The following is a 13,692-nucleotide window of genomic DNA, read 5'->3' as shown; positions in this document are numbered from 1 at the left end:
AAAGAGCAGTTGTCAAATTTGTTAATAGATGCATATGAATATATAGAAACCACACAATTATGTCTGAATTACTTATGAACTGTAAAGTTTGAGGCCATTTCTGGCTACTTGAGTTAGTTTCCAGCATTCCTTCTTGAAAAAGATCTGTCTTTGGCTTTGGTACATGCAGTGCCCTAGGTTTATTTTCCATTCTCTGGTGTCTTGCCCCAGGTAACTCCCAGTGCCTGAGGGGTCACCTCAAGCCCACCTGACTTCTCCAATAAGCAGTTGTTATTTTAGGATGTCTGCCTCACTTTTTCATCCTCGTTCACCCGTTGTCTTTGGGTGATGGGGGAGCTCTAGCAATAAGGTTTTAGAGTTTCAGGTGAGAAAATGTATGGAAGGATATAAGAGGGTTTCTAAATGTTTTGTCCCTGGTCCATTATCAACATGATAAACTTCTAGAGTCAGTCAGTCCAATAATCGTTTTAATATCCATCTGTCTTTCATTTAAATACTTGGTTAGTTGTTCTGTTCATCCTTACATCGTCTGTAGTTTCTGCAGATTCCATATTTAAACCTCAACGGATGTGGGCATATCTAGAATTCATAACACCCTTTTGTATTTAAACACGGCACCTCAGAAATTTGCCTGGCTTGCAGAAAATGTGTCTGAAGTATGAGTATGGGCTTCTGATCTGGACTAGAGTTTAGAAACAATGCAGTGATGTGGTTGCAAATTAGGGGAAATTGTATGAAAAGATACATTGTCAGATTTTTTATGTTAAAACGGTGGATGATTTACATCACCCTTTATTAGAGAAATGTTTTACGGAATACACAAAGGGATTCTCATATCCAGAGATAGTTTTCTGTCTCTGTTCTTTACTTGCTTGGCTTAGTTCTGTCATCGAGGACAGAGCCTTGGCGGTTTATTTGAAATAAAAATAATAAAAATGTGCGTTGTCTTTGTAAAAAATATGTGTAAAATAGGGCCTATACAGGTCGAAACACCATGTTTTGGCAATTCTATTTAAGAGCACGAGAAGTGAAAACCTCTGCGCTTGTTTTGGAGATGGATAATTGGTTTATAGTTTTTACAATGAACAGTTCAATGTTTTTGACCTTTTTATAATTTTACCATCAGACCTTGAATGTCGGCTCTTGCTCTGACTCACAGCAGTTAGTATAGGGCTTTCAGCATAGGTCACAAAACTTGTGACTCTCATTCGGCTTTTAAAACCCATTTACTGGGTACTTTGTTTATCAAAATCCAAAGGAAGATTTGTTTTTGCTAAATCATTAAAAGTCTCTATAGTTCAATGTGAAAGCAGCATGTCCGCACTGTTTTGACTGTCAGACATCTGTAAGCAGCTGCACCAAATCGGTCCTTAACCTTCGTTGTCGAGGCTACTCACAGGCTGTGTCACAGAAAAGTGCCTTAAGTAAGAATTTTAACGGTATTGCGTCACTTTACCCTGTTCCTGTTACCGGTTATTTCCCTTCTTCGCCATATTGTCCTTTTGCAATTTTGCCATTTTTTGTGTTCAGAAAAAGTTTGATCTGTTATTAAGTGGGTGTTTCACGACAGGCTTGCATCATTCCATATCCACAATAGAGACGTTTTACATCCGTTCAGAGAACCGGTGATTTTTAGTTTTTTTTGTTAATTTTCTTTCTCGGTCCAGGAACCGATTCAATTTGGTTCTAATGCTGACAAAAGTGTGCTATGACAAAAAACTCTTCTCATATCTTGTGTACTTTCAAATATATGACTGTGGAAGAATTAATTGAAAAATAATTATTGCATGCTGAACGGCCTTAAAAAAGTTTTTTTTGACTATTTCTAATCCAATGTCCAAACTATACTGGTTGTTTCTATCTGTATCTGTAGCCTTCACTACTGTGAACCAAAAGCATAATGGATGTGGATCCTTGCAGCAGAGCTCCCAAAGCAAACATTGGGAGGTTGGGAGTGGGTGTTGTTGGAGAGAAGGCCCTGTGAGTACCTGACAGGAGACAAATTACCCGGCAAAACAGGGAGATCTTGTTCTGCAACTCGGCTTCTTCTGAATATGAATATGTTCCAACCAAGAGGATGGATTGAAATAAATGATGGACAGAAAAAGGATGAATCCTATTTGCTCAGTGACAGGTGCAAGCAGGACCCATTTCCAACAAATTTGTTGATGGATTTTCCTGAATTGTCTTTTTTTGGTTTTAGTTATATTTGCATTTTTCAGTATTTCTCCTGTAGTATTGCAGTTAACCTCCTCGTGACCCTTTGAACCCATCCATGCTGCTTCAGAAGAGCCCTGTCATCAGTATTCACTGTAAAATAGTTCATTGGGGGGGGGGCTTAAAAGCAGAGATCTACATAAAGATATAATGCAGAAAGTCATAACTGAAGCATGTGACTAGTATATTATAACAGACAAGCATGAAAAGTTGATCTGTAGAATCCCCTGTTGTATTCTTTTATGCAAACGATGAGGGCATTGCATATCAGTGTGCACTGTTCTTTTAAAGAATAAGCCATTTTGGCTCTAATGAAGTCTCCTGACAGCCTTCAGGAGTGTTGGAATGGAGAAAGCATGCTAATCCGGTATAGTACTGACATGACTCTTTTAGCCATGAATTGTTGATTAGTGGTCTGTAGGTTGAACTGGGTAAAAAATATACATTCAGAAATGATGACAGAATAAATGCATACATAATCTGACGTATTTGTCCACAGAGATTGTCATAAATGGCTATTATGATGACCCTGCAGCAAAGGTTTCCTGAATACGTTGAGCTTAATGCTTGAGTTTGAAAGGAAGGTTGAAAAAGAAATCCCACAAAAGTAAAGTTGTTTTATTTCTCAGAACAGCTGCTGTTACTTTGAAGCCCCCTTTCGTGTTACCGCCGTGCCTGTGGCTAGCAAATGGGTTTACCTGATCTGTTGTTTGGGTCTGTTGAGAATTAAAATGTGACCTGGAGGAGGAGGTAAGCCCTTTCACATGATGCTTTCCGAGCCCTGATCTGTTTGTTTTCTACACCTCAGTGTGTATCATCACATAAATGGAATATGAGGTTAGTTTTCTAGAAAAAATTAAAGTAGGGGGATGCAAAAGTTACGGCAGCACTTACTGGCAACTGAGCTTATCTTTGTGGGGGTTGACATGAATGACGGGGACAGCTGCAGCATGCAGTGTGTGTTTGGGAAGTTTATCACAACTGTACTAATTTGCTAATGATTTTAGGTTTTGACTTGTTATATGTGAATTTTTTATGAGTTCTGATGCGAAATGTGTAGATGGGCATACTTTGGGAGAATGATGCTTGTATGCAGATACAACTATCTGCAGCAATTTACACCTGTTGCAAATTTTAGGAATAGCTAGCTAGTTAGCTTTGGGAATTTGACCCTAAAAATAATATCATGATATATTTAGCACTTACCTCAAAAACAATTATGTATTTATTTATGTATTAATAAAGGGTCCCTAATCCCTAAATTAATGGAGTACATACAACCCGAGCTTCAAAACGCATCAGAGCAATGTTCAATGAATACTTAAATGACTGGTATTTTAAACCGGCGCTATGTTTTGCTAGAGAAAGTACTCGATACAGGCTGCTATGAAAATAATACAGTACAATGTAGCTGGGAAATTAATTTCTAAGAGTCAGTTTCAGTCAGGAAACAAAGTTAGACATAGCCTAAAAGACATCAGTACAGCGTTAAGAATAAATGCAGTTTTACATTTGTCCAGTATTCATTTGTCTCTCTTATCAAACGAAAAACCATTCTCCTCCTTGTTGTTTAGTAGCTGCCGGTATACACCATGCTCTTTTTGGTGCCTTGATCTCCAACAGTTTATCAGCCTCAAGCTCTGTAGCAACCAAGCTAACATATCTTCTACCTTTTGTTAGAAGGTCAGCTAAACCGTTGCTTCCAAGTTCGATAGCTACAAGCTGACATTGTCTTTCCCTGAATAAGTTTGTGAAAAAAGACAGTTCTTTTGACAATTTCACTTATTATCATTGCTCGATCCAAAAGGCCTTTCCTTCGCAAAGAAGTCGTTTGTCCATTAATGTAACATGACTGACTGAGCTCTCAGTAGCTCTTGAGAGGTTGTTTAATTTGTTCTGCTGTCGCCATCTGACTGACTTTAACCTGAAACGGACCGCACACTCAGGGGTTTCCAGATTGACAGCGAAGGAAATGACTGGGAAAAACTAAGCTTACAACAAATTAGAAGCCAACAGGTAAAGCTCACAATGGAAATGTATGTTGACATTTGCGATACTTTCATTTTCATCTCTCACATGGGACGCCCACATCCATAAAGATGACTATGCAAGATGCTGAATTATATCCAGTCTTACTTAAATAAGTAAAACATTTTATGGTGCATTGTCTATGCACGTAGGCCATTCTCAAATCTAAGTCTTCCAAAGGGACTGGACCAAAAATGTGTTACAACAGATCCGGTGTAAACAATGTTCAAATGTCAGTGCAAGCACTTGGAAACATTTCTTGTCTGTGACACACGTCGTGTACAACCCACATGAAAAACAAATTTAAGTTCCATTATAATTCAGTTTATTTATTTAGTGTCAGTACACAACACGTTGTCTCAATTCAACCAAATCATACAGACATTATCCACGTCCAATACCTACTCTCCGATTGAGCCAAGTTATCAAACAATGCAGTCAGGTTCAGACTATTATTGGTTAACTTGGCTAAAACAGTTGCTTGAATTGTGTCTTTGATACCGAGCATGCATATAGCGACAGTGGAGAGGAAAAGTCCTGTTGAACAGGAAGAATCTTCCAGCAGAACCAGGTTCTTTGTGAATGGCCATTGCCATGACCGACTGGGGGGTTGGAGAAGAGAAATCTATTATGTATAAATGTATAAAAAATAAAAAAAGCTTGCATAATACATACTTTGCAAGAACAGAGGAATTTGTTCCTTTACTTCAGGCTGCTACAACAAAGTTATTTCCAGCGAGAACACTTCATACTTAGAAAAGAACAGGTGCAGAACTCCTTGGAAGTCTTTATTGGTCTCCCTCCGCTGCAGCACATCCACTTCATGTTTTGTTTTTTGTTTTTTTCCCCAGGCACGACACAAGAAAACAAGGTCCTGCTCAGAATATGTATCGTGAACAAGCTGCAAGAACCCCCAAACCCTGCCTTTCTCTAAATCTGCTATCCTTTGAGGGTGTCCATTTTGCTAAGACCTCTTTAGATAAAGCACTTTTAGAGCTATTCCACAATTGTTACAGTCATCTGTTGAAACCAGTCCTTTGATGATTTGGACGTATACGTAGGATAATTTTCATGCTTCCAAGTGAAATCCAACTTTACAAAACTCACCTGCATTTGTAATTACATCCGCCTTAACAAGGAGCCCAATTTCTGTCAAAGTAAATGTTCACAAAGTATGACGCTACCGCCACCGTGTTTCACTGCTGGTATGGTCTTTTGGTGATTGGCAGTATTGGTTTGTTTGCAGGCACTTTATTTATATCCCAGCCCTGTATTTACCTACCAAGAACAATAGTGCTGGTTGGAAAAATAAAGCAATGGGCTGCCTTTTATAGATTGAAATCACACCTTTAAGGTTCACACTCCGCTTTGAAGAACTGTCAGGTCAAGAGCTGGTCACTCTGTACATTATTTTTCCAATATGTATCACACTTGAAAGTGTGAACGCCGGTGCTATTTGGGAACATAAATTTAACACTCTTTCTCTTCCACACACTCTTTGGCCAGCAATGTTTTTTTTTTTTGTGGTCCTTTCAGGATTTTGAAAAGTCCAATAAATGGCAACATTTATTAGAGTCTCTCAAACAGTGGAACATATTTAATGGAGCTTAAAAAACACATCTTGGGGAAATTATATTGTTTCCCTTCTGTATGTGTCGTGTTGTCGTGGGTTGGCTGGTTATACATGGTTTTGTATTTCAAACAGTCATTTTAATGATCTTTTTTTTTTTGGATACAAATATGACAAAATAATCATGAATGTATTACTTGTGCCCATGAGGACTGGATCATCATCATATCTCCACTTGAATGTTCAGCAGATAACATACACTGGCAAACTGCAGTGCTTTCATCCTTGTGTTCTTATTCTGTCTCCTTATGAATGCTTGAGCTGCAGACTGCTTTAAAAAGGCCCATGGGGACCTTGTTGTTTCCACTCAATCATATTTTATCCTAAATAAATAAGAAAAACTAGCTCGCTACTGTTAGCACAAACTCCTTTTTCTTTTTTTTAGGTCCCCTGTTGTATGAAGAGTCTTCTCAAATTACGATTTTATTTACCAGCGTGACAACTAAAAACTAATCTGGGAAGACTCTACATAAGGGTTGCCTTTGTTTCCCCTCAATTCATTCTTTATTTTTAATTCATAGCGCAGAAGTTTCCGGCAGTAATTTGTTTTCTTACATGCAAACATGTTCGTTTCAAATTCACTCAGGCAAACATTTTAACTTGAGCTGTCTGTGTCTGAATATTTTAACACAGATTAATATGCATGATAACACAGCTTTGTTACTTTTTTTGAAAAATTCATAACTGGTGGCTACAAAGTTTTATCGTAAAAAGTATTTGTCTCACAGGCTTTTAATAAACAGATCATGTTTAGAAGCTCTAAATTTAAAATCTTTCTCCAAATTGGCTGCCTGATTGTTTGTGTGCAGAGTCTAGTGGATCTAAGACATTTATATTGTGCTTTCTTTCTGTTTGTAGCGTTTTTCTCGCTGAAATACATTTCTACCTCATTTATATGTACTACTAAAGGTTCTCTAGCTGCATAATGTAGCATTAGCATTTACAAACAGTAAAATGGTAGCACATTTTAATGCGTATGAAACACATTCATATTCTCTGAAGACATCACATTCTTCTGCTTTGATTGAGGTCTTTGTGCTGCTAATATTTATCTGTACATCCTTCTGTTATACATTCCTGTATGCATGTGGGGTTTTTACCCTTCCTATCTTTAGCTTGCTAATTGACCCATGAATTTAAGCTGCTCAAATCAACCCCATACCATGATGCTGCCACCACAGTGTTTACATTTTTAGTTTGCCCACCTAACCCTAAAGACTTTGGGCTATAATTACCTGGTTGTTGGAACTGTTAACAATACCAAACAAAACCAGCCCCACACCACAGTGCTGCCACCACCATGTTCGGTAGTAAATGTGGTGTGCCTTTGTTGGTGCACAGTGGTTATTTTGTGGGGGTATACACATTTTATATCCACTGTAAATGCTTGTGTAGGAAGACATAATCTTTGTGTGTGTTTTTTTTCTTTTAGTTTTTCAGCTGGTGTTGTATTGGTATTCCTCATAAGTGATAAAGTGTGGTATTATTGGGGTCATTCCCATGCTGACAAACAAAATCCCTCTTTATCTTAAATTTCCAAGCTGAACCATTAAGGATTTGGACCAAAGTTGACTGATATTTGCTGTTGTTCATTATTCCATTCGGTTTGACAAATAAACCAGTTAATGCTGGAGAGCAGCAACCTCAGAGAATGATGCTGCCACCACCATGGTGGCTCACCCGCTACTTCCATCTAATGTAGAACAGATTACTAGATCAATGTGTGCTTCTGTGCTTTTTTGTTTCTCTTGTTGTGTCTCTGTTCTGTCTTCTGTAACCCCCAGTCGGTCGAGGCAGATGACCGTTCATACTGAGCCCGGTTCTGCCGGAGGTTTTTCCTTCCCGTTAATGGGTGGTTTTTCTTCCCACTGTCGCTTCATGCTTGCTCAGTATGAGGGATTGCTGCAAAGCCATGTACAATGCAGATGACTCTCCCTGTGGCTCTACGCTTCCCCAGGAGTGAATGCTGCTTGTCGGGACTTTGATGCAATCAACTGGTTTCCTTATATAGGACATTTTTGACCAATCTGTATAATCTGACCCAATCTGTATAATATGATTGAACTTGACTTTGTAAAGTGCCTTGAGATGACATGTTTCATGATTTGGCGCTATATAAATAAAATTGAATTGAATTGAATTGAATCTACTGTCGTTCATCCACAGTGTTTTTTGGGTAGTGTGTATTTTGTATGCTTCTGTTTTGTGCTATATGATTTTTTTTTTTGTTTAGTTATTTTTGTGCTTGTTTCTAGGTGTGTATTCTGAAATAATAAAGTTAAATGAGCATATTGCTTTTGAATGCATTTCCTTCTCGATGTTATCCTCTTGTTAGTTTGATGTTTGATGGGCAAGGAAACACAAACACCAAAGCGTCATTTACATGCTGAAGCCTAATTTACATCAAACTAGTTTTACTTTTAATTTAATGGCCGTTTCCTTCCTAATGCCTCTCTGAAGTATTTTTTTTTTCTTCTTCTTTGATAGCATTTGCGTGCATGCACCTGTGGCTATTTGTCGACTTGCACTTACACCTGTGCGTTTAGCACAGTGAGCTGGTGCAGAGGGATTTTATCTCTAAAGCAGCCCATGTTTCTCCTTCCCATTAAAAAGCCAATTTCTTTTTAATAGCAGCAACAGCTGGAGCTGACAGGCCCAATGTCTGCCGGTGGAGCAAACAGCTCCTTAGCTGTAATGCATGCGCAGAACATGGTTTGGTGGTGTATAACGCAAAACTCCTCCACAGTGGGAATTTATCTTTAGTCATGTTGTAGGTCCTGGAAAAAAAGAATAATTTTGTATACCATGTTAAGTGTATTTCACTTCCTCCTACAACTTATTCCCCCCCACTGCTTTGCTCTTCCTCCCAGTGCACCTGGCTGAATCCCAGGAGATGGCTAAATCTACAAGAGTACCAGAGCAAGAAGCTGATGCAGGACAGCGGCGTGGCGGTCCAACGCTTCTACGTGGCTGACACAGCTTCTGAGGCCCAGGAGGCTGCAAAGAGACTCAGTGAGTAGAGCATGCCCATACAGTACACTGTGTGCACAGTTGTTAAGCAAGTTGTGTTTTTTAAAGATTAATGTTATTGAATTGTTGAACAATCTCAGTCAACCAAAAATGTTGCTAAACCCCAGACCTGATTATTTAAGAAAGTAAATGGGAGGTTTTGGCTTTATTATGTGCGCACAATTATTGGGAAGCTGTTGGTGCGCAGCATTGTTTAACGCTTATTGTAAAATGAATTCAAATGTAATTTGTTTTTTTGTTTTTTTTTATCCATAAGGAAGTAATAATGATCAACTCAAAATGTACACATAAACATCATAAAAAAGTCCAATGCAGCCATTCTTCTTTACTGAACAGCCACAAGGCTTCCTTTCATACAGTCTGTCAGGTTCTTGATCTGCTGACAATCTCGCCTGGATGATTGCTGCCTATTTGTCATGCACACCTGGAAAGTGGGCGTGGGTCTCCTTTGGCCACACCCTCCCTAATTGCAGAAATGCACGTCACCTGTTATGCTTAAGTCCAATAATGATTGTAAGATCCAAATACTCACTTAACTCATAATAACTTTGCACACAGTCTAAGGAGACAGGAGTTATTTATGTCACAAGAGCACTTTTTCTTAATACTTAATACTAAGCGTGTCATTTAAAGCTCTTCTCCAACCAAAAGAATATAAATGAACTGGAACAAATAAAATGAAATTGTGATGAGTTTGGACAAGAAATGTGTGACAAAAAACTATTTTGTATCACATTTTGGGCTAGATGGTAAAAACACTGATTCCTCGCCAAATATGGAAAGTGAAATCATGGGATGAAGAATCTTCGGATTTTAGCGCAGTGAGCTGTATTTAGTGGTTGTGATTCTTTCCATCACCATCTGTAAGAAAAAAAAAAGATTCTAAATTAAATCCATCTAAGTTAAAAGATTTAATTTAGTTTGCTTGCTTGTTTTCTTTAGTTGGAAATATGCCAAAACATTGTGTTTTTCTCAGAACAGCAAAGCGCAGTGTGAACAGAAAAGATTAGTGCCCGTATTCACAAAGATTCTCAGTCTCTCAGAGATCTCCTATCTTAGCTTAAACATTACTGCCTAGGAGTTTTAGCCTAAAAGTGATTCAGATAGTTGCAGAGAGCGACTCTGAGTAAGCAAATGACAGAAATGTTTATCTTGGTGAGGAGATGTGGTTGACCCCATTGCTAGGTGTGACGCTGTCTTTCAAGTGCTTTGATTGGTTGATAGCACAAGAAAACAAAACCAACATAAATATGCTCCTAGTGCAAAGGAGAGAAATTAACCGACCAGACTGGACAAAGAATGATGAAATTTTGCAAAATTGATTGTCGCACAGCATTAAAATGTTTAAACGCACTTTATTTACACCCACATCATAGTTTTAATTTGCTTATTTATTTTTCCTCACCAGTAATTTTACTACTTTATCTATTTGATATTAATGCCCACTCACCTGTCAGCATTTTACAGTAATTGCCTGCTTGTATAAAGCGATCGTATTTGGAAAAACGGCCAACCATAAAATGGAGGAAAAAAGGTGGAAAAAACCGAACTGGACAGCAGTGCAGCCCAGACCACAGCTCTGGAAGAGAATAGAGCAGTGTTAAAAAGTAAATTGGTCCTTGGATCACGGCGCAAATACACAGACTTTAAACATGTTGGACCAGATCAATGCATCGTTTTCTCTGTGCATCTTGATGCTTTTATGCACCAAAAGTGAGGAGATGGAATCACACAAGCAAAGGCAAAATGATTATTTAGGGTACTGACATTATCATGCAATGCAAAAAAAAATAAAATACGTTATCACCTCTTTTATATAATTTGTACATTTCTGCACTTTTTATTCATGATTATTCAATATTTCTTCCCATTATTTATTTATCCTCAATATCATTACGTTACCAGAGCCGCGCCTTAAAGCCGTCGGGCCACTGAAACTAATTAATTTCCCTCTATGGGGATGGTAAAGTTTATCTTATCTGCATATCAATGATTGTATGATTGTTAAAGACGTTGATGTGCTCATTTACTCCACTGTTTAGGTGGAGGATCAGACAATCAGCTCTCTGTTTCCACCATCTTCTCTGCTTAAGACAAGATGCTCGCTAAAAGTCCTCCCAACTACTCCAAACATTTTGTCACCTTAGAAGCTGTCTTAAGGCCTGATATGCTTTGTGAATAACTTTTATCTTACCGAGGTAAGGTAAAGGTTCTAAGATTTTTCCTAAAATGACGTCACTAAGAGCTACTTTTAGTCTTGGGAATCTTTGTGAATGCGGGCACAGATCAGTATCTGTCACGTCTCCCGATACTGAAGCAGCTCACCTCTGTTTCCAACATTTCTGTACATTTGTAGCTCAGGGATGCCTCACAGATCTATGTCAAGCAGACAAACATGCTACAACTCCTCTTACAGGCGTTAATAATCCTTCATGTTGCCCCTAAATAACAGAAATTAAGGGACGGCGAATAGAGTGATAGTGAGCTGCTTTATTAGGGAGAAAAGCTGTGCTCTTAACTGACTGGCTAACAGCTAGTGTAGTGGGTTAGTTTGCAGTCACTGCATCCAGCCCTATTTTAAGGGACGGCGAAGGGCAATAATTTCTCTCAGCTCCTCCCTGTTAGATTTGATTTAGAGTTTAAGAGCATGCTGTTCATACCTCTGCTCTAGTAGACCGAACTCTGTTGGTTTACATTGATAAGCGTTGGTAAAATGATTGATGAAAATAATAATCAAACTAAAAATAATAACAAAGTCCCTAAACATAAAGACAGCACAGAACATAAATGTATCCGCTAAACACCTACAACAGACTATCCCATAACGACCAAAATTACTACAAATGACAGCTTGCCAATCTCGCCAACCAGGAGGTCAGCTGTTAATTCAGCTGCTCAGTCAGCTCAAACTTCCCAGTGTTACCTGTTTTGGGGCTCACACACCACCTCATGTGTTTGGACGAAAGGTTTCAAACTCTTTTAATTGCTCCTGGTGTGACTCTAGAAAAACCCTGCAGTATCCTGGCTCTAGTTCTGCCAAATCCTTACTTCAATTCAATTTTATTTATATAGCGCCAAATAATGAAACATGTCATCTCAAGGCACTTTACAAAGTCAAATTAAATCATATTATACAGATTGGGTCAGATTGTACAGATTATACAATTTCCTATATAAGGGAAACCAGTTGATTGCTTCAAAGTCCCGACAAGCAGCATTCACTCCTGGAGAAGCGTAGAGCCACAGGGAGAGTCGTCTGCTTTGTACATGGTTTGCTGCAATCCCTCATACTGAACAAGTATGAAGCGACAGTGGGAAGAAAACCTCCCCATTAACGGGAAGGAAAACCTCCGGCAGAACCAGGCTCAGTATGAACGGTCATCTGCCTCGACCGACTGGAGGTTACAGAAGACAGAGCAGAGACACAACAAGAGAGACAAAAAGCACCGAAGCACACATTGATCCAGTAATCTGGTTCTACTTAGATGGTAATAGCAGGTGATCTGTCTTCTCTGGATGATGTCACAGTTAACAGAACGTCAGACCAGGTGTACCTACTATGAAGATAAAAGAGAGAGAACAGAAAGTTAAAACAGAAATGACAACACGCAATGCATAATTGTAGAACAGTAGAACTCTATAGAGTGAGAAAATTAGATCCTGATATCCTCCAGTAGCCTAAGCCTATAGCAGTAAAACTATAGAGGTAGCTCAGAGTAACATGAGCCACTCTAGTTAGAAGCTTTGTCAAAAAGGAAAGTTTTAAGATTAGTCTTAAAAGTAGACAGGGTGTCTGCCTCACGGACCAAAACTGGGAGTTGGTTCCACAGGAGAGGAGCCTGATAGCTAAAGGATCTGCCTCCCATTCTACTTTAGAGACTCTAGGAACCACCAGCAGACCTGCAGTCTGAGAGCGAAGTGCTTTGTTAGGAACATACGGGGGGTAATCAGAGCTCTGATATTATTGATGGAGCTTGATTATTAAGGGCTTTATATGTTAGAAGAAGAATTTTAAATTCTATTCTTGATTTAACAGGAAGCCATGAAGGGAAAGCTAAAATACTTTTAAGCAGAAAGCCACTATGCACTGTCAGTCAAATCTGAGCCTTCTTCCTTCCATTGTGCTATTTTCCAACGGTGACCTTATGCAAGTTTTCAGAAGTATTTGGAGAAAATATAGAAATATTAAGAGATTGGTGTTGATGAGATAAGACCTTTAACAAAATTATCTGAAAATCACTATATATCAATTTTTCTTTTTCTTACTAGGTTGATAAGAGAGGTTGAGATAAGAGAGCCCTTTAGTTGTTTAGTGCTGATTTTTGATTATTTCCATTAAAGCTGAAATTGCACTGCTGAAAACTGAGAGCCTGGTTTATCGTTTACCGTTGTTCATCTGCTATAACCTCCGACGGTCAGATAGCTGTGTTTAATATGGGCTGAAGTTTTAATCAAGTTTAATCGCATCTTTTTGCTGTTTAATTATATGTATGAGCCAAGTTTTTTTTTTTTTCTTGACCTTAGTGACTGTGCCCGTTCTGCTTTTCATCACAGCGCTTATCCGCACTAATTTGTTGCCACAACCTCTCGCTTGAGTTTCTCAACGCTTTGCATGTGTATTTATTTTTTTTCTTCTTTTGTTATTATTTGGTGTTTATTCTCATGCACTCGTTATTGCCCTGCATACACTCGCACAGAGCTGTGTAAGGAGCGAACTGAATTTAATACTTCTACAAAGCCTGCAACAAAACATTTACTTGCATGAAGAAAGAGGTTTAGCATCCATT

The 13,692-nt window shown here is 38.6% G+C and overlaps 1 protein-coding gene across 1 annotated transcript in view; it reads left to right on the top strand.

The window, feature by feature from the left end:
* The window catches only part of LOC118567267 (succinate--CoA ligase [GDP-forming] subunit beta, mitochondrial-like), a 29,400-nt gene extending 20,505 nt beyond the window's left edge, over positions 1 to 8,895 (top strand). The window contains exon 2 of the mRNA XM_036151963.1: positions 8,746 to 8,895. Within this exon, the coding sequence (XP_036007856.1) occupies positions 8,746 to 8,895 (150 nt within the window). The remainder of the gene's footprint in view (positions 1 to 8,745) is intronic.
* The last annotated feature ends 4,797 nt before the right edge of the window (positions 8,896 to 13,692 follow it).

The sequence above is a fragment of the Fundulus heteroclitus genome, chromosome 20 (genome assembly GCF_011125445.2).
Source record: "Fundulus heteroclitus isolate FHET01 chromosome 20, MU-UCD_Fhet_4.1, whole genome shotgun sequence".
NCBI lineage: Eukaryota > Metazoa > Chordata > Actinopteri > Cyprinodontiformes > Fundulidae > Fundulus > Fundulus heteroclitus.
Note: the sequence above shows the minus strand (reverse complement) of the source record. Positions and strands in the feature narration are given on the sequence as shown.